Source organism: Arachis ipaensis, chromosome B5, assembly GCF_059453495.1.
Source record: "Arachis ipaensis isolate K30076 ecotype BB chromosome B5, ASM5945349v1, whole genome shotgun sequence".
Lineage (NCBI taxonomy): Eukaryota > Viridiplantae > Streptophyta > Magnoliopsida > Fabales > Fabaceae > Arachis > Arachis ipaensis.
Genome location: NC_142440.1, coordinates 156,179,868 through 156,202,609, shown reverse-complemented (window position 1 = coordinate 156,202,609; position 22,742 = coordinate 156,179,868). Strand labels below are relative to the sequence as shown.

At 30.2% G+C, this 22,742-nt stretch overlaps 2 protein-coding genes and 1 pseudogene across 2 annotated transcripts; 1 reads left to right on the top strand and 2 right to left on the bottom strand.

Annotated features, from left to right (window-relative positions):
- The first annotated feature begins 6,841 nt into the window (after positions 1-6,841).
- LOC107644718 (pentatricopeptide repeat-containing protein At5g66520-like) lies at positions 6,842-11,230 on the top strand. Its single transcript, XM_016348646.3, has 2 exons — positions 6,842-7,558; positions 7,743-11,230. The coding sequence occupies exons 1-2, from the start codon at positions 6,878-6,880 to the stop codon at positions 8,934-8,936; spliced, it is 1,875 nt and encodes a 624-aa protein (XP_016204132.1). The 5' UTR covers positions 6,842-6,877; the 3' UTR covers positions 8,937-11,230.
- LOC107644719 (hypersensitive-induced response protein 4) lies at positions 9,301-11,107 on the bottom strand. The gene is made up of 4 exons (XM_016348647.3): positions 10,913-11,107; positions 10,623-10,835; positions 10,089-10,185; positions 9,301-9,977 (listed from the first exon to the last, which is right to left on the bottom strand). Exons 1-4 carry the CDS (start codon positions 11,105-11,107, stop codon positions 9,607-9,609), a joined length of 876 nt encoding a protein of 291 aa, XP_016204133.1. The 3' UTR covers positions 9,301-9,606.
- Positions 11,231-21,352: 10,122 nt separating the features above from the next.
- On the bottom strand, positions 21,353-22,480 carry LOC107641482 (putative ribose-5-phosphate isomerase 3, chloroplastic pseudogene; annotated as a pseudogene).
- Between the last annotated feature and the right edge of the window lie 262 nt (positions 22,481-22,742).

The window sequence follows — 22,742 nt, the reverse complement described above, 5'->3', positions numbered from 1 at the left end:
TTTTAATACCAAATCCAAATGAAACGTTGGGAACGATTTTAAATTTAAAATAACGTTAGGAACGAATTTAATTTTAACTCTAAACTTTAGGAACCAAAATAGTACTTATTCCTTATTAATATTTTTAGGCATATTTTAGGTAGATCCTTGTCAATAATATCTTCATGCCATTGGTGAAAATATTTGTAAAAAAATTTAAATTAATAAAAAAATACATTAATAATTATATTTTTAATACACATTTTTCAAACAAATATTCCTTTTAAATTTACATAAATTTTATATAAATATTTTTTTATTCATCTAAACTAATAAGGATCGAATTTTAGATCAATTTTTTGGTTATAGATATTATATTATAAAATCAATTATCTTAAAAGTTAAAATTTTTTAAAAAATATATATGAATAATTATATATGTAATATAATCAAACATACAAATATACTATAACTAAGATATACAAATTTGTTTGAAAGAAAGAGATACAAATATAAATGATACATTTTTTGTTTTAAACATAAAATTATCTAACTTTGTATGCACATAAAAATAGAGAAACAAATTTTTTTTCCATCTTTATCTTAAAATAAATAAGTATTTATATCCTTTGTGATAAGATATTTATGAAACATACACATTTTATAACTTAATCTATATTATCATTTGCATGGCACAACAAGTAAATTAAGTTCCAAATTAAATGAAAGACATGTAAAACAAGAGATAGATTACTAATATATAAAATCATGTGTCTTGTGTCAAATTGGATATTTATTATATTAATTATTAATAATTGTAATTTAACAGCATATATACACTTGTGTTAGCATCTATAACACTTTTAAGTACAAGCCATAATGTGCCATTTCTATCACATGGTATGTTACATTGTTACTTTTGCAGCTCCCACTTAATGCCCTTAATGACCCTACAAGAAAATAAATAAATAAATAAAGAGTAAAGTATGTAAATTCTATTTGTGTCCCTAATGTTTAAATCGTCCTATTTGTATCTTTAACGTTTGTAAAAGTGATTCAATGTTATCCTGTCGTCAATTACACATCATGAGCGTTTTAGTTTGAGTTTTAAAAATCTCTTATTGATGTTAGAATACAAATGTCTGGGATAGAATCGATGATCTACTCCGAAAAATAGCTCATCAAATATTGAAACTAATTCCTACAACATTTACATAATTCACTTTTCTAGGGATATAATTGAATCTAAACACAAATAGTGGGTATAATATTAAAATCGACCACATTCAAATGAGATCTAATTGAGAATGAATACATCCAAGTGAGAATAATTGAAAAATATAATTTGATTTGTTAGTATAATTGATAGTAGGATAACATTAAATCACTTTTATAAACGTTAAGAATACAAATAGGACGATTTAAACGTTAGGGACACAAATAAGACTTATCCTAAACGTTAGGGACAAAAACAATACTTTACTCGTAAATAAATTTGCCAAAACAAATTAAATCCCTATCTGCATGAGATTTATTTTCTTTTTTTTTTTTTCTCATTCTTCTTTCTCTCTTGCATTGTTTTCTCCCACCAATCTATGGCATAATTGGCTCATATATGAGGTGGACCCAATTTCAATGGAATCAAGAAAAACAATACCATAAAAATAATTGTTATGGTACTATTAGTCTATTACCACCATCCGACAAGCCCTCACAATTTTTTTACATTGATTAAAAAGAGATGATAATGGGTCCTCTTAGCATTATTAGACAACAGACATTAGACACAGACTAATACATTAATTTAACATAATTATAATTGGTATAAAGGAGAGGGAAAAAAATAAATAAAAAAATATAAATATATAATAGCACCAATCAGCAAGATTTTTAGTACTCAATTGGATTGGATTACACATTCACACTACTTTGGGAAAGTGACCCAACCAATAATCATTCGCACTTGAAACCTAACCATAGTACCATACCTTCATTTTGAAAGCAATGGATGAGGTTTTTATAAGCGCTTATTATTTTTTATGTGTGAGAGAAAGGTGTATAACAAGAAGCTTTGAGGAGAAGTGTGTTTTATATTGGTATGGAATATATAAATCGGAGGCATTGATTTGTTTGTATAATTTTTTTTAAACAAATAATTACAAATTGATCGGTCTGATTTGTGATTTCGAAAATAAAATAATTTTTAATGTTAAAATCGGACCGTTTGAATTTTATTTTAAAAAATAAAAAAATAAAAAATACAAATCAAACTCTTCGATTTGTAGTTTATTTTTTTCTTCAAACAAATCGGACCCTCCGATTTATAGTTTATTTTTTTCTTCAAACAAATCGGACCATTCGATTTGAATAAAACACCATATCAAAAAAAAAAACACATAATCTTCCAATAATAATGTATTACACATATATTTAATCAATATAAAAAAAATTAGCCTCTTATAAGTTCCATTTTTTTCTTTATTTTTTATTTTTACTTAAAATTAAAGATGAATGAAGCATGAGGTGTTAAAATAGTTTGCTGTTATTTACAATGCAGGGTCTCATACCTATGAAAAATTAAAATTTTCATTTGATATAAAAGATTAATTCAATTAATTAACAATGTCCAAATTTGGTGTATTCGGTTTGTTATTTCCTTTTCCGGGTTGTCAAGTATTTAAAAACATTTTTTCTATTAAAACATTAATTTAATAAATGTCTATTTTTATTGACAAAATTAATTAATATTATAAATAATGAGGTTATAATTAAGGAAGTGATTTTTAAATAAAATATAATCCAATAATTTATTAAACTTAGATGATGAATAATATAGGAAACCAAGCTAACGTTTTTAAGTATATATACCATGAAAATATTAATCAATTTTTCATAAATTATTATCCGATTAAGTTATTTTTTAAGGGCTGTTCGAAAATTTCAAAAATTATTTTTTTAAACTTTTGACTTATGAAAAGTAGTAGTATTAATGTCTAATATAATTTTTAAAATTAAATTAAAATTTTAAAAAAATATATTAAATGTTTATAGAGAAATTAAAAAAATGATTTTTCTTATAATAAAAAGTTTTTTATTATATTTTTTTAAAATAAATACTTTTAGAATTAAAAAAATTAAATATAAAATAATTTATTTATAAACTATTTTTAATATTAATATTTATTGTTTAAACTATTTTAAAAAAAATTAATTAAATTATTTATTCAAATTGGACCTAAGGATTATTATTTATTTTCAATAATACCTTTAATTTGTCCACTTGAAAGAATTAATTCAAGTTGCTTCAATCTCAAACGAAATATAGTCTTTAGCATAAGAAATAAATAAAAGGGAAGGAAAATAAAAATGACATGATAATAATGAAAGCTTTTGTCGCTTTAGTTAAGACTTAACTCTCAGAGAACAAATTTAGTGCAGCCATCAAATCTTGGTTTTTTACCTTACCTAATAATGCTTATCTTGTGTGTGATCATTGCAAAGCTTTATTGTACTCTTTTTCTTTCTTGATTCTTGTATTCATCTATTATCTTTATAATAATTACTGTTGTACACTCGAATAATTTCTACAACTTGCCACCAAAACCCATTATTATTGTACTCAATTTCATAGCAAAAAATTGTATATACATGTAAATCTAATCCCATTGGACCACTTCAATCAACAACCCTAATAACATGCTAAGATTCTTAGGTTTGATGGCTTCATAATAGTTTCTAGCTACTCTTATTGCAATATCATGCTTGTCGTTTTATGTTAAGTGTACATTACTCTAAACCCTAATATCTTTTTTCTTTTTCTTTTTCTTTTTTTTTTAAATGTTCATGCAACACGTGCATACAGTTCCTACTCTTTGTTTCTTCAAATAAGTTATGAATTTAATTTGAATGCATTATTAATAAATAGTTTTACACGTGTATCAAATTATGTAATACAATATTAATAAAAATAACTATTTTTTACATTAATCGGGTGAATAATTATAAAAAAATGAATATAATTATACGACCGTATAAAATGTTTTACACTATTAATACATCAAAATTAAACTCATAAATTACTAGGAAATTCTTTTGCAATTGTATTGCAAATGATTAAATCTAGGGAGCCACTCAGATAAAGACGCTGAAAATATCTTTTTATAAAGATGTTTTTTAATAATTAAAATTTAATACATATAATCAATTAAATCGTGTTATTTTTGTCAAAATTAAGTTAGACAAATTGATCGAAAAATGATAATCAAATCTTGAACTGATCTAAATTAATATTATTTTTTATGAAAAATGTCTATAATACCCTATTATAAAAAATGACTAAAATACTTCTATTATATATATTAATTATGAGAATCCTAAATTTTAGTTCTTTATTTTTCTATCGTAGGGTTAGGATTTAGAATTTTTAAAATTAATATATATATATATATATATATATATATATAAAATAAGAGTATTTTAATCATTCTCTATAATAAGGGTATTGTAGTCATTTTTTATAAAAAAATAATATTAATTTAGACCAGTTCAAGATTTGATTCACTATTTTTTTTGATTAAATCAATTTGTCTAGCCTAATTTTGATAAAAATGACATAATTTAATCGATTATATATGTTAAATTTTAATTACTAAAAAACATCTTTAAAAAAAGACGTTTTAGACGTCTTTATGTGAGTGGCACCTTTCGATTTATTCCAAGTTGCCAAAAAGTGGAGGATAGATGCGATGAATGTAGAACAAGTAGTAGAGTATTTTTGTACGTATTTAAAAGTAGTATATCTATTATTTATTAACCGAAAGAAAAATTATAATTAAATTAATTAAAGGGATAAATTTCTCACTCGTTTAAGGGGTTGGACTTTGCATTAAACTCATGTTTAAATGTGTGAGAAAATTGAGTTGATTCCTTAATGTGCTGTCTAATGTAAGTTTGGGCATATAATAAATAATCAAATTAATTATACAAGACTATAGTATGCTAAGTGTCTCTCTTTTGGGGAGAAAAAGGAAAAGTAAGTAAATGTGGTTTCAAACTTTCAATCAGCTGAAGACTTACAAATGACTTGTTTAGTCAACAAAATATGGAAAATCTAATTAAAGTCATTCATAGTCAACACAATTTAATTCTAGTAATTACATTAGTTGAGAAAATCCTCTTAATTGAAGAAAAATTCTACCAATTATATTACACTTCTTTTAATCAAAGATATATAGTATGAGAAATAAGATTAAGTGGAATAAAAAGAACTCCAAAATTAAATTAAAAATACTTGATTACTAATTTATGAGTTCAATTGTAAATAATATTATACTTGTCACTCATATTTTATAGAGTAAAGTATCATTTTTGTTCCCAACGTTTGGGGTAAGATCTAAAGTTGTCCCTAACGTTTTAATCGTCCTATTTAAGTCCCTAACTTTTCAAAACGGACTCAATGTTGTTCTGTCATTAGGAATCCATTAACAGAATTGACGGCGGAACAAAATTAAGACGATTTTGAAACGTGAGGGGATAAATAGGACGAAAACGTTGGGGACAAAAATTATACATAGAAATAAATTTAAATTTTATCCTTCAATAATATCAATTTTTTACTATACATAGTATTCAATTATTTTTTAATCACATCTAAGTAAATTACACTTAATCATGTTATTTTCATTTCAAATAAATTAATTTTTTTTATAATTTAACTCTTAAAGATTTTTAGTTATCATGAAATGTTTGTAGAATGACTAGTATATAAACTTGCAGAAAAAAAAATATATATACAATAAAATATAAATTATATCTTTTGTCTCTAATATATCAAAATTATTTAAAATTATAAAATAATAAATTTATTTAAAATAAAAATAATATGATTAAGTGTAATTTATTTAGATGTAATTAAAAAATAATTGAATACTATGTACAGTAAAAAATTAATATTATTGAAAGATAAAATTAAATTAAAATTTATTTTTATGTATCGTTTTTGTCCCTAACGTTTTCTTCTTATTTAACTCCCTAATGTTTTAAAATCGTCTCAATTCTATCCTGCCGTCAATTTTGTTAACAGATCCCTAACGGCAGGACAACATTGAGTCAATTTTGAAACGTTAGGGACTTAAATAGGACGATTGAAACGTTAGGGACAACTTTAGAACTTATCCTAAACGTTAAGGACAAAAATGATACTTTACTCTATTTTATATAAATATAATGTGAAACAATACCAATATCCCCTATAAAGAGGTCTAAAAATTAAAAGATGATATGTAATATCAAATTTTCACCAACCCCAGTTACCCTCTAAAATCTTCACATATTTTGGATGCTCTATATTTATTGGGTTTAATTTATTACTTGATCATACATATACTTTACGAAGATAAAGAGTTGGAAGACTCTAACAATAAGTATAATTACGAATTAGTCGTCCTTTCATTCCTTTGGTAGATTCGAAATTTCTTTTGTTATTCTTTTACATTTTAGATATCAAAATGAAAGTTATTCTGTTAATCTTTTGTCATAAATAAAAACCTTTTTTTTTTTCAAACTTTAAATGAAACCCTTTCTTTGGCACAAAATGTGCAACTGGACTACAACAATAGCATTCAATTAAGTAGGCTCGGGACATTACAAGATTTAACATAATGGGCTGGACTAGCCCATTGAACACTGGCCCAATAATATGCCAAAAACTTTAAACAAGAAGACCAAATATCTTGACCAAAAAACAAAAAAGAAGACCAAATATGACCGAGAAAAAAACCATAAGCGTGGCATTTTTTCAAACAGTTGGAATGCATAAGAAAATGCTCCTAATTAACAATTTAAATAAAAAAAAAAAAAGCAACCGACGAGTGACTTCTTGGTGGGGAGGTTTTAGAAAATGATTCGGTTCTGTTCAACGTTGACGAGGCCTTCTTCACATTATGATCATTGTGTTAGGCTTCGCTCTTTGATTGAATCATGCAAATCAATGCAGCAAATTAAGCAGACTCATGCACAGTTACTAACCACTGGCCTAATCTCACACTTTGTTTCAGCTAATAAGTTTCTAAAGCTTCTTGCTTTTGCTTCCCTTTCATATGCCCACAAAGTGTTTGATCAAATTCCTCAACCAGACTTGTTCATCTACAACACTATGATCAAGGCCCATTCTTTGTCCTCTGATTCCTGTCGTGATTCCCTCATGGTTTTCCGGTCTTTGATTCGGGATTCGGGTCTTCTTCCTAATAGATATAGCTTTGTGTTTGCTTTTGGTGCTTGTGGGAATGGGTTGGGTGTGCAGGAGGGGGAGCAGGTTCAAGTTCATGCTGTGAAAACTGGCGTGGAGAATAATGTCTATGTTGCAAATGCTTTGATTACTATGTATGGGAAGTGGAAACTTGTGGAGGAGAGCCGAAAGGTCTTTGAATGGGCCGCGGAGTATAGAGATTTGTATTCATGGAACAACATGATTGTTGCTTATGTTGGAGCAGGTAACATGAGCAAAGCTAAGGAATTGTTTGATGGAATGCAAGAGCGTAATGTCGTGTCATGGAGTACGATAATTGCCGGCTATGTGCAGGTATTGCTCGTTTGGAACATCAACAAATTAATCGTACTAATTACTAACATTCGACATTATTGGACATCTTGTTTATTTATAGACATTGCAGAAGTTTGTATTGGAAACTATATCATTTTTTTTTTCCAATACATATCTTGATTGATGTGCTATGTCTAAGTTACTTACTTCATACTTAATATAGGTTGGCTGTTTTATGGAGGCTTTGGATTTCTTCCACATGATGCTACAAGTAGGTACAAAGCCAAATGAATATACACTTGTAAGTGCTCTTACAGCATGTTCAAATCTAGTAGCATTGGATCAAGGGAAGTGGATCCATGTTTACAGTGGCAGAAGTGAAATCAAGATGAATGAGAAGCTTCTTGCTAGCATCATTGACATGTATGCAAAGTGTGGTGACATTGAATCTGCATCAAGAGTTTTCAATGAACACAATTTGAAGCGAAAGGTTTGGCCTTGGAATGCCATGATTGGTGGGTTTGCAATGCATGGAAAACCCAACGAGGCTATAAGTGTTTTTGAACAAATGAAGATTGAAAATGTTTCTCCCAATAGAGTCACGTTCATTGCGTTACTAAATGCTTGTAGCCATGGCCACATGGTCGAGGAGGGGAAGTCCTACTTCAGATTGATGGTTAGTGACTATGGAATTAACCCGGAAATAGAGCATTATGGATGCATGGTAGATCTACTCAGTCGTGCCGGTCTCCTAAAGGAGGCCGAAGAAATGATATCAGGTATGCCTATGGCTCCAGATGTAGCAATTTGGGGAGCACTACTAAATGCTTGTAGAATCTATAAAGATATGCAGAGGGGTTATAGAATAGGGAAAATTATTAAAGAAATGGATCCTGACCATATAGGGTGTCATGTTCTATTGGGTAATATATATTCCACGTCCAGAAGATGGAATGAAGCAAGGATGCTAAGAGAGAAGAATGAAAACAGTGACAGAAAAAAGGTTCCCGGTTGCAGTTCAATTGAATTGAATGGAACATTCCATCAATTCCTTGTTGGGGATCGATCCCATCCTCAAAGTAAAGAGCTTTACTCATTTTTGGATGAGATGACAACCAAGTTAAAGATTGCTGGGTATGTTCCAGAATTTGGGGAGCTTCTGCTCGATATTGATGACGAGGAAGACAAAGAGACTGCCCTGTCAATACACAGTGAGAAATTGGCTATTGCTTTTGGGTTGATGAACACAGCACCTGGAACCCCGATTCGCATTGTGAAGAATTTGAGAGTTTGTGTGGACTGTCATAAAGCAACAAAATTCATCTCCAAGGTTTATGAGCGAGTAATTATAGTTAGAGACAGGACGAGATATCACCATTTTAAAAATGGAGTTTGCTCTTGCAAAGAATATTGGTAAAGATTAAAGAATGTGCTAAACTTGTCAAATAAGTCTCAAGATGCAAGTATCCCTCTATCACAAAGATGACAAAGTCTTTGACATGTTGAGTTGGCAAGACAAAGGTATGCATTTGATGACATGTTGGTAGCTTGGGTAGGGTGAAAGATGATGTTGTGCATATATCATTACGCACAAATGAGAATAAAAAAATCAAGCATGGAAAAGTTGAACTGTTCACTTTTCATTATATACATCATTCAGCAGTTCTGCACTGGAGCATGCAGGTGGAGAGTGATGGCATTAAAATATTGGAACATCTCAGAGACTGAAGAGAATACGGAAACTCAATTAGATCATGGAAGCTGAAAACTGAACAATCGAGTTTCTCAGACAATGTTATGATTCTTTCATTCTACTGTAACATGAAGCGGCAAGTATTGTACATTTGTGCCTTTATTCGTTTCATACTTTACCAATAAGCAAGAAATGACCAACAAATTATGTAACGCGATTCTATTTGGTTATCTAGCAAATGGGTTTAGGACTTTAGAGTACCTGAAAACTCCCTCCAACTTCAGAATAAAAATAACTAACGCGTTCAAGAGGTACCAATATTTGCCATATATTTACTCCTTAAGTTGGTCCACATGCTATACATACATACCCCGTATAAAGGTAACGAGCAAAATCAGTCGAGATTTACTTGAGCACTGGAAGCTTCCATGAGTCCATTGCGTATCTGATCACCAATATCCCTAACATGGCCAGGGCCATGGGGTATGAAAACTGTGGTGTTCTTAGAGGAGTTGCCAAGGTCTTTGATGGTGTCGAAGTACTGAGTGATCATAATAAGATCCATGACCTCCTTGGGAGAGGCACCTTCCACCTTGTGGGAGAAATTCAAGATGTTCTCTCTCAAGCCATCTGTGATAGCTTGCCTCTGCCTGGCCACACCAACACCTCCCAAGTACTTGGATTCGGCCTCTGCCTCGGCTTTCTTAACCTGAAGCACCTTCTCAGCTTCTCCTTTGTACACACTAGCTAGTTGCATCCTTTGAGCTGCAAAACAAGCAATATAAACACTCATTATACAATAAACAAGTGACAGTAGCAGCACTAACCTATTTGAATCTTAAATAAGCAGCTAACCACATAGACAGCATAGTTTACCTGCATTGATCTCATTCATGGCCTTACGAACAGAAGGATCAGGTATAATATCAACCATGAGTATGTGCTCTATGCTAAATCCATAGTCTCCCATCACCTGACAGACATGATACATGATAAGGCGCAATGCAGTGTCATAAGGTGAGTGAAACATTTTCGCTATTTATAATTATCTAACTCATAGTTACATGGATATGGAACACAATATGTTTCGACTGGGGAACCAATTCGCAGTACGCGGTACGTCATATATGAAGTATTTTGGATCAAAGATCTTCTAAAGTGAAAAGTTGATAAATTGGTAACGTGAGGAGTTAGTCACTCTTAAATTAAAATAGTAGGACACACATTTCATAAAAGTTACAAAACCAATGGTGATTAATCCTTTACTTTACCACTTTACTAACTTTCTCACTTGAGAGGTCCAAATTCAAGTATTTTATGTGGAAAATACACACTATCGTGAATTCATGTAACTATGATCTAACAACCTAAGTCCTAACTAACTGAATGAAATGAATACCAGAATATGACCTTAGCAAGCTCTTCGAGAACAGCTTTGGCAACATGATCCTTCTGCTCAAAGAGTTCATCCAAGTTCATTCGGGGAACAATAGCGCGAGTGACATCAAAGACATAAGCCTGGATCTGTTCCTGAGGGTTCTGAAGCTCGTAAAAAGCATCATCAGCGTTCTCCTTCACAACACGGTACTGAATCGAGCACAGCAGCTGCACAAACACGTTGTCCTGCAGAACCGACACAAAATTGAAACCCTAAGAATGGATATATATATATTGAAAGCGGTTAGAGAGAAAGAGTTGACCTTGGTCTTGGTCTCGACGCGGACGTCAAGGGAGCAGATCCTGGTGGAGAGGAGGCCGGCGAGGCACTCACCGGCGAGAGGGTTGAAGAAGTGGAAGCCAGGTTGGGCGAGGCGGCTGAAGCGGCCCCACTTCTCGACCACGCCGACGTTGGACTGCTGGATGCATCCGCAGAAGAAGCAGAAGGTGTTCCCCATTTTGCTATTCTTCTCTATTCTCTAATCTCTATCTCACTCCCCTCTCTCGTTGCTTTTGCGCTTTCTTCTTCTTTTTTGTTTTTAAGGTCGGTTTTGCTCTCAAATTTTAAATGGGTTTAATTATTTTGTTATTTTCTATAATTTAGCAAAATTTTTAATTAGATTTTTATATAATTTTTTTTAATTAGGTCTTTTTTGATAGTAATTGATTTAATTATATAGGAACTTAATTAAAAAAAATTAGTATAAAGACTCAAATAAAAAAAAAATTATAAAAATTCAACTAAAAAAAATATTTAGTGCAAAAATCTAATTAAAAAAAATATAAAAATCTAATTAAAAATTTCGTGAAACTAACTAACAGAATAATTAAATCTTTTAAATGCAAACTTAATTTTCTCCAAGTACTCGTTCAAACAAGGATTCAGCCTTTGCGTGTTCCGGTCGCCAGTAAAATTCTTTTCCTCCAATTGAAAAGAAAAACATAGAAAACACAAAGTAAAATATGTAAAAAGAATTGTGATGAAAAATATTTTTTATTTACATACAAACATAAAATAATTATTTAGTCAATTTTTTCTAAGCTCATCATTATATTATATTATTGTACGACCATATTGACGCGGCGCATTCTGATGAGAATTTATATATATTTTTTTAACCATTTTTATTTTATAAGAGTATTATATAATCAATTAAATACAATTTAATATTTAATAATTATTTATATTGAGAGTTATTAATAATTATAATATTTTATTTTATATTTTTTTAGTAATTCTTAGTATAATTCTTATTATCATGTAACAGTGGAATCAATGTGTGTCCTTGTTTAACATCAGAACCGCCCAATAATTAAACATTTTCGGAATTACATTACACTAATTTGAGTTTGAACCCCAACATTGAGGCCTAATATTTTCACATGGACTTACTCCACATCATTTTTGAGTCATGACCCTTGCGGCGCTTTTTTAAGAACTACACTATTTTTTGAATTGGTTAATTATGACATTACACTTTGAAAAAAATTGAATATGTAACCTTAATCGTACTTCACACATGTTTCACTCTGAATTATAGACCGAATTTTATAATATAAAATTATAGACCAAATTATTTTTGTTGTTGGTGTAATTATAGACCGAATTTAAGAATTTAGGAATAAGAAGTACTATTCAACATGATTAAGTAAAGGCCCAAGTGTCAGTCTAATTTGAATTTTTTCTATTTTGTTGGCCTTTTACCTGTATTTTTATATAATTTTGCACTTGGGCAACCCTAATTTTGGGGGTGGGCTAATGTGTTACGAAGAAACAAAGACAATGAGTCAAGCCCCATATTTCTAATAGGCCACTGGGTGTTTGGGTTTGAAAGGCTCATAGCCCACTTTCATAGTTCATTCATTAAATACTGAAATTATTGTACACATAAGGAAAAAAAAAAAAAAAAACTAAATTATCATATTTTGTTTTCAATTTTTAAGTACTTTGTAAAATTTCTTCGTTGTTTGATATCCTTAAAAGGAAAATAAAACCTTTCTTATGTTTTTTAGGTTTGCAATAGAATATCTATTTGATCAAAACTTTAATGACTAATTCTTCACATATTCACACAAAGTAAGTGACTCTTTCAATTAAGTGAGTAAGTTCTATTTTCATTCTTCTAGAAGAATCGAATTCGAGAAAAAAATTGTGAAGGAACTAAGACCTTCAATGATAGCAATACAATTTGTATCTGCGAATACCTATCCACACATATTCGATCATACGGGATAGATTTTAACTGAGACAAAGTTGGATCAAAATTTAAATGTATCTATATATATATATATATAGTTGATAGAGAAAAATATATTAGGGTACAAATTTTTTTACTGCACGCGGATGGTAGTGCAACAAATCTATATAGAATAAAATAGAGTGAGATGTGGTTAAGTAGTATGAAAATTGGCCTTTATCCATTCTATTGTCATCTTTAATTTTTGTCCAACTGTCTTAACTTGCATTATTTAAAACTTATTTATTATGATGAGTAATGTAAATTTGAAATTATTTTGATGAGTTTGCTTGCTGTAAATAGAATGATTCTAGAAATTCATATTTGGAGATGTGCCCTAGTTCTGGAGTTTAGTCATCCACTTTCTTAGAGTTTAGTGGAGAATCTTAATTTGTGTGATACATTTGTCGAGTCTGATTGGACTCCAATAGCAGCAAATGCTGCAGTTCCTGATCATGTGAACCTTAATGGAGAGGAGGAAGAGAAAATAATAGTTCAGTTTGAAGACGAGGATATACGGAAAAGAATGGAAAAGTGCACAAATAATTTAGTGAGAAGACTATTTTCAGATAGACATTTTAGCTCTGGGATGCTGAAAGCCACTCTATATGCAATATGGAGACAGCTGGAAGGATTCAAGGTTTTAGATCGAAAAAGAAACCTATTTCAATTATTTTTTGGCAATGAGATTGACCTAATTAGAATTGAGAAAGGGAGACTTTGGCTTTTCAAGAATTATATCTTGAATCTGAAATGATAGAGTAAAGATATTCAAATAGCAGATACAGAATTCACCCACATCCCAATATGGATTCAACTTTGGGGATTAGCAGAGCAATGCAAAACCAAGAGACTAGGTAGGAGAGTCGGAGAGCCAATGGAAAGAGTCTTGGAGGCTAATTTGTTTAACGTCAAAAGGAAGGAAGAAAGGCTGCTGAAAGTTAAAGTACTGTTGGACATAACAAAATTTCTGCGCAGAATTCTAAAAATTGTAGGGAGAAATTAGAAGGTTATTGAGGTTCAGCCAAAGTATGAAAGGATTGGTAATTTCTGCCATTACTGTGGCTTTTTCGGACATGAAAACAACGTATGCAACAATACTTAAAGGACTGTACGACTGGAAAGGCAATAGAGGAGAAATGGGGGCGGTGGTTACGGGCATAGTGGGTTTGGAGAAAAATCGAATAGCAAAAGGAGAATAAACATCCCAACAGATTTTCAGCAGAGGAGAAAAGGAAGACAGCAAGTAAGAATCCAACCACAGTCAACTTAATCCGGGTCTTTGCAAGTTTATTGGTGAATGAGAGCAATACACAAAAGTCGAAAGAAGAGAAGAAAATTCAAAGCAACCAGAAAAAAACTTTGGTAGAAGAGGAGGTAAAGGAGGAAGTAGCTGAAAGTGAGAGAGTCTTAGAGGTAAGGAAAAAGGAGAAAAACTTCCAGCAGATTTTGGATAATACAAATAATTCGGGAAGCCTCCCTAATTCTGGTTCTATGGAGAAGCTGAAAGAAAGATATGTGAGGAAGAAGATAAAACTGAAAAAACTAGTAAGAAAGGGAGGAGAACTTAGTCCTATCATTGGAGTTAAGAGAGGACTTGAGGAGATAGAAGAAGCAGATAGGAGAAAGAGACAGTATCAGAAAGAAACTACATCAACTGAGAGGAGTGAGGGTGCCACCCTACAATGGACACCCCAGAAGGGATGAAGATGCTAACGTAAAACTATCGGAGTTTGAAAAAATCTCTGCCAGTTCACAACATCAAAGAGATTGTTAAATTTCATTCCCCCGAAGTATTGTTTTTATACGAAACAAAAAACAATGCCTTGAAAGTAGAAGGCATTCTGAGGAAGATTGGGTTTCAATCATATGGTTTTTGGTGGACCCAATTGGAGTAGCAGGAGGTTTGACATTGGCATGAAAAGAAGGAGTTACCATCTAAGTAGTGGACTATGGAAGTTTCTTTGTACACTTTGAGGTGGAGGACCAGCAAACAAATCACTCATGGGACGCAATAGGGGTTTATCTGTCCACAGATAATACTGGGAGAACAGACAATTTATGGAGCTACTTCAAAGAGTAGAAGGTGCTAGGAAGAAGATGATATTAATTGGAGACTTTAATGCAATCCAAACTCATAATGAAAAGGAAGGTGGAAGAAACAATTCAGAATCCTCCTTGAAAGATTTCAACGACTTCATTAACATGGGAGGACTTATTGATTTGGGATTTAAAGGCGAGTTATTTACTTGGAGCAATAGACAATTTGAAAGAAATCTGATTAAAGAGAGGCTAGATAGGGTCCATGCCACTATGGAATGGAAAGATGCTTGACCGAATGCATATGTGGCTCATTTAGAAGATTGGGACTCTGACTATAAACCATTACTACTAAACCTTGAGAGAAACAACAGGAGATATAAAAGAAGGTTCCGATTCCAAAAGAGATGGTGTGACAAAGAAGAAGTGGTGTCTTTGATCAAAGAATTATGGAGTGAGGATATAGAAGGTTCACCTATGTTCAAACTTGCTGAAAAATTAAAAAAGTGTAGACATAGATTGGTGAAATGGTAAAAAAATACTTTGAAAAAACTCCCAAAATCGAATCCTAAGTATTCAAGAAAGCTTCAAGGATGAAACAGAAAAAAGAGATCGTATTGGCAGTAAATCTTATTTGGCAGAACTAAAAGGCTAAAAATAAGTTGATATTTGAGCAACGTAGGAAGACCCCATAGAAAAGCTTTGAAGAAGCTTAACTGACAATAAGAGACCAAAAAGATGTTAGATCCCTAAAATTGTGCAACTTGTACTAGAACATATTTTTATTTTTTGGTGAAATTTATTTTTATGTGTAGTCTAATTGGACCTTTTTCATTCTTAACGAATATTTAACGACTTTTGAAAAAAAATTGAATAATTCTTATTGTAAGTTGTGAGTGACACATGAATAATAATAACAATAATAATGGGATGATATTATGTGTATTATAAGTTGCTAATTCTTGTATCAAAGATGCTATTTGTCTTTTAAAATTTAATTTTTGGTCACCTTTTTTAAAAATTTATTATTATTTAATTAATTTAAATATCTATTTTTATATACTAGTTATTTAAAAAATTAAAAAAATTACTTATTTTTTATTTTTTTTCTATTCTAAAGACCGAATAAAGAATAATATTTAAAAGATGTCTAGTTACATTGAATAATGAAAAATTTTGATTGATGAAAACTCTAGTTTAATTTCTCATACTACCCCAAAATTAGTAAATGCCATAAGTTTTTTCCAATCATTTATGTCAAAATTAGATCTCAATCCTATAATTAGTGCTGTAAAAAGTTATTATCCTTAATTAGAATATTTTAATTTTTTATTCACAAAGAAAAAGTATGGGACTTAGGAATGGTAAAATTTTTCGAGATGCGAGAATATTTGTGGGGACTGTCCCGAATGGAGATCTGACTGTGAGGAATATTTTTTGTGGGGATGAGAATGGGGAATAAAATTTTCCTGAGGCAGGCGCAGAAATCCGAGTGGGGATCCCACCCCGTCCCTTCTATTCCCCGAAATTTATAAATTTACTAAATTATCATTAATAGTTTATTTCTCATATATGTTTTTTAGTCATTTATCTCACTCACACACATATGAAAATCCAAAACTCCTAATCTTTATTTACATAACCCTTCTTCAATTCAGAGATCTCTAACGCTGTCCATACTCCATCCAACCTCTCTGCAACCACCCCCTCGCCACTCTCCCTTCTCACCGCATCGTCACACCTCACCGTACCATCACCCTTACCGCGTCGTGCTTTCTATTTGCGGCGTTCCTTTTCGTAACTCTGCCGTCGTGTCTATTCTCCTCTCTGTTGCCGCGTCTCCCACCTCGTCCACTGCTTTGTCCTTTGTCTCGTCGTTGCGTCCTCCCTCCCACTGCGTCAATTCAAAAGAAGTCACCATCGTGTCATTTAGACTTTTTGTATAAAATCTTGTTGTTTTTGTATATGATGGATACTTGCACCTCTAATCATATAGAAATTAATAATTAGTTAGAACTATTAGATAGATGGAAAATGGGGTCCCCACAAGGAATGGGGCCCCGTGAAAAATAGAGATGGGGATGGAGAGCAAATTTGAGGGCGGGGATGGGGAGCAGGCCGGGAAGGCATCCCCCGCCCCTGCCCTGCCTCGTTGACATCCCTAGTATGGGGAAGACAATGATATTAGTGTACAATGTGTACAATGAATTTAAAAAGAAAGCAAAATTTAAAAATTTAGGATTAGCATTTAAATACGCGATTACTTCCAATTTCACCATAATCTCTCAACCTCCGTTCCATCCCCAAAACTTGTTGCTGTCCCCAGGTTTCGGAAACCATGCCGACACGCTCATGACCATCAACAATGATGATGATCTCAGAAAAACTTTTGAGATGTTCGTGGCTGAGATGGAGAACACGGAAGTTTCATCGTTATCGTCAGGTATCACCCCAAAGGGTTTGCGACGGATGTTGCAGCGGCTTGGTCTTGAAAGCTCATATGATGACTGCATCGCCATGATTGCTGCCTTCGACATTGATCCTAATTATTTATTTTTTCGTCTTACATCATCAGTGAATGTTCAATTCACTAGTATATAGATGGTTATTTTAATTCTTAATTAGATGGTTATTTTGTTCGATTCAGTTTAAGTATATACAATTAACAAATGTTAGATGGTCATTTCACTAGATATAGTTGGATGATTATTTTAATAACTACGTGGATGGTTGTTTGATGGTCGATGAAAAAACTTCTAACGTCGGAGAGGCAGAATGATTGATGAGGATAGAGTAGGAAAAAGAAAGTGTTTGAATAAATTCTATTGATAAATTAGGATTAGAATGATTAATTTTTAAAATAACTGTTTAAATTTTTTTTGTGTATTGAACTAAATTAAAAATTCATTATACACATTATCAAAATTCCTCATTGTCTCCCTAGCAAATTTCATTCCCAAATTAATAGAGGTTTTGTTTTATATGTCAAGCGTTAAAAGCGTGCATTATTATCTATTATATAATAATATGCAATAAAAGAAGTGTCGTACATGTATTATTCCCTTTTCCCCTTTCCTTTGTCCCACAATTATAAATCTCAGAGAGATGCATGCATGCATGCCTAGTTTAATTTTCACGTTAGTGCAGTGTTACTGTTAATATATCCAACAATCATAATTCATATTATTTCATAACCAGATCTATTCATTTAAATTTTTTTACTATTATTTTAAACAATTGAAATGCATTATAGAGTTAGAAATTAAATAATAAGGCGTACATACACATACTATATATCAACCTTTGAATAAATAAATAAAAAAGTTAAGAGACCAGCATCTTTTATTATCAATATTAGTTAATATTTAGACTAATATTTTATTTTTGTATTTTTAGAATTTAAAATTTAAAATTTAATAAAATATTTTTATTATTGATCAAGCGTTATCAATAATAATAAATTTTATTGATGATGTATAATATTAATCTATAGAAAAAAGTCTTATTATATATATCTTATTTTATATATTATTTTGTGTCATGCTAATTAACACATAATTCATCTAAATTATTTCATAATTGAACTTAAAAATTAATAAATGTATATGAAATATAAGAAATTAATTTTTAAGTAGTCAATATTAACCAATTTTTTTTTTTTGTAAAATTATTTTATCACTTTTATTTTTTGAAATTTTTTGAAATTTTAAGCTTTAAAAAGTTAGCATTTAAAATATAAAATTTGAGATTTAAGATTTAAAATTTAAAATAAAAAATTGATATTAGCTGAAAAAATTGACATATATATCCCAAATTGAACTCAATGTAAATATATAAATTTCACTTTAAGTTAAACTAATTGGTTGCATTCTATTTAATAATAGATAAAATATGAATTAATATAGTGTCATATACTATAAATATATACACATAAAACACATACATAAAAAAAAATTATCCTGAAAAACTCAATTGACATATACAACATTATTGCTTCTTTTTGATTGATAGACATTGATTTAATGTTTATATCTATCACATATATATTCCAAGACAAGAAGATAGTGGTACAGTAAAATGTGTAAGTGCCACACCTTAGGTTATAAATGAGGTATGAAGATCCATACAATAGTGTCCCCCTCCATTTATGCATCCAAAAACTCCTCAAAAAACCAGAAAAATCTAGAGAAACCTACCCCATTTATATATATATGAATTTAATTTTGATGTTCTGGTGGTGTAAAATAGTTTTATACGTACATCTAATTACGTAATGTCACATCAGTAAAAAAAATTATTATTTTTTGGGTAATGCTAGATAGACAAAAAAACAGTCAGAATTTGTCTTATTTAGCATTAATTTATTGTCGTAACAATTAATGAATGCTAAATAAGACAAATTATGGCTGTTTTTTGCTGATTTTTTTTTTGTTACTAAACATTTCTGTTTTTATATTGATTGCGTGAATAGTTATCCAAATAATTACCTTTTACATTGACAACGTGAATAATTATTCAAAAGAACAAATTAAATATAATTACACGACTGAATAAAATGCTTTATTGTCTTTACACTGTGAGTGCATCTATATATATATATAATTCATTGTACATTATGTATGATGAAATGGGTTCCAACATCATCTATCTATTAAATCATATATATAACGTACCCTCTAATCAGAACGCACGTTCTCACATTCAATTTAATTTTCCATAAGTTAGATTCTTTTGATCCAATAGGATCCATCAAGGAAAAAGGGCAAATTGATTTTTCTAACTAAATAAAAAATAATAATAATAATTCAAATAAATTTTTATATGGTCCACCAATTTTTTTGTTCCATCCTCCCTAGCAGAATCAGACAAATAAAAGTTGTTGTTTAGTTTATATAATGCAAAAAAAAGAAAAAGACCGTTTTAGACAGAACCATTTGTTATCAATGTTCTTGGTAGGGAAGCAAGGATTGATTGATCTAGATCTATGCTTGCTATTCCAAGAACATAAGGAATCAAACAGTGATTTAATTTTCCTCTTAGTGTAACATTGCCAGCTAATTTCTTTTCCTAACAATCATGCAAATATGGCAACCTTTGAATTAATAATGTTTGTGTTTGGTGTTGGCATGTCTCAAGGGTCTACCAATTAATTAATAATAATTATTATTATTATCAATGTGTATAATGCCTATAGATTTTGGCCCAAAACTTGGTTTAGAATTTGAATGTTTAACTATATATATAAAGTGTGTACTAAAAAATGTATTAATATTAATTCCACTACATATTATTAGTACAAGAAATTATATGTTTTCAATCAAATAGATATTTTAAATAAAAAAGAAAAATTGTCCAATAATCATATATGCATAAAATTTACTTTCTCTATTGTTTATCTCTTTTTAAAGAAAACAAGCAAGCAAGCAAAGTTGTTAGAATTTAATCAGGAAACTAATTATTTGTCAACTCAAATTTTTTTTGAAATCATCTTTTATCCTAAATTAATTACAAATTTTAAATATTAAATTCTAAATCTTAAATACTAAATTTTAAACTGTAAATTATAATTCTAAATTATTCTAAACTCTCCAAAAAGTGAAAGTTAAGATAATATTTTACAAATAACAAATTAACTAATATTAAAATAAGGAGATCATGATATAATATTAAGTTATTAAATATATTAAATATAAAGCTTTGCTTTTTTATTATTATTATTATTATTATTATTATTATTATTATTATTCGGGTGTCTTTGCTTAGTTAAATTATGTACCAATCGAGTCACCAAAAAATTATGTACCAATCGCTATTTCGTTACTCAATTGACACGAGCAAAGATTTGAGCCCCATCTTGCCAAATTAGGGAAAAAAAAAACAATGACACTGACATAGTCATTCATATTTCATGCCTTTTTCATAAAACTTCTAAAAAGGAACTATTTAACAAGATTCCTCTTATTAACAACTCTTCCATTAGCTTATTATTCTAGTTATTTTATTGAACAGGGGTACAGCTGAGAAAAAATTAAAAAACAATATTACTTAAACTTTTAAATAATAATTTTATTTAATAACAACGAAGGGCATATGTTTTCACTTTTCACACGTAGCTCAAAGTATATTATTATTATAAGAGTATCTGTTAGGGAATTAATTAGGGGCCAGCCAACTTCTGCCAACTTTTTAATGGATTGGATCTCGAACCCCATCTTAACAAAGGTAAGTTGATATACATAGATGTTTCTTCTTTTAAGTATTATGATATTTCTTTTTCATACTAAATAGATATTTTTTAATGTATTTTTTGAATTTTTTGTATTACAGATGTGGATATTTCTATTTTTTAAGAATTATACGATTTTTTTTTAAATCCTATAACTGGACATTTCTTTTGTTAAGCATTAAGATGTTTTTTTTTATATATTAAATAGATATTTTTTTATATATATTTTTGCAATTGTTCAAAAACAGCCCGTGTTCCATCACTCCTTCTTCTTTGAACAACTCTTGAAGCTGAACCAGATTGTACTTTCCGCAAAACTGCACCACCTCCATCGGCATCGCAAGGTCGCTCCTCCGAGTCCTGACATAAGCTTTGTTTCATTGATCACCAAAATGAACTTGTCGAAAGTGGCCTTCAGCACGGAAGAGTGCCGCCGCGGCCTTTTACAAGGTTGAGGTCGGGGTCCACCTCATCGGCGCCGTCGATGACGAGATCGAGGCGGGAATTATTGTTGAGGACAGAGAGCGGGATTCCGAGAGAACGTGCTTATTCCTTAGTGCGCTTGAAGGTTGGAACGCCGATGATGTTGGAGAGTTGACCAATGGAGAGGAGATGACCGAGCTTGGCAACAACGAAGCGGCGGTAGAGCCGGTGCCGAGGTCGAGGACCATGCCGGACTTGAGGTACTCGATGGCTTTGTCGGCGGCGAGCTTCTTGAGGTCATCTTGCGTGAAGGTAGGGGTGGAGAGGGCCTGACGGAGAGGATCTGTGTGTTATTGTTGGGGTATGCAAGTTAATATAGAAGAGATGGAGAAGATTTTTATAATTTTTAATTAAGTTTACTTAATCAATTTTTAATTATTTAAATTTTAAATTTAAAAATTTAAAATTAATTATTAATAATTATAATTAATTAAGTTGTTCAATTTTTGATTAGTTACAGAATTTGTTTCTTATACTTTTCTTTATTATTATTATTATTATTATTATTATTATTATTATTATTATTATTATTATATAGAGCTATATATTAATTTACGTTATTATCCGTACAGCAAAAACATAGTGTATATGTTTATGGCTTAAGAGTTCAATTTATGTGCGCCATGGTCGTGCCACTGTCTCATCCAACATGGTTACTGTCTAATTTGTCTTCCTATAATAATAATTATATATTACCACCAAATTAATTAATCATAGGTATAGGTTATTTATTTTCTTTGACAATTCCATTTAATTTATTAATTATTATTATACAATACACCATTATAATATTACTAGGAGATTGTGTTACAATAATGGTGCCTGTGCTTCCGTTCATTGGACATCGCAGCTAATACAGAAGAATATTTAATGTTAGGAATAGAAAATAGAAAACTAAATTACATAAGGTGTAGAATTATATACTGTAAAAATTTATATGCAATTATCTTTTTTTATTTAATAATAATTTAATTAAATCTATTAAATTATTTAATAATTTTTAATTATCACATAATAAAAATATTTGCATATAAATTTTTATCATTATATATAAATACTGCAAAAAATATTAAAAATATTATATTACATTAAATTATTAAAAATTTT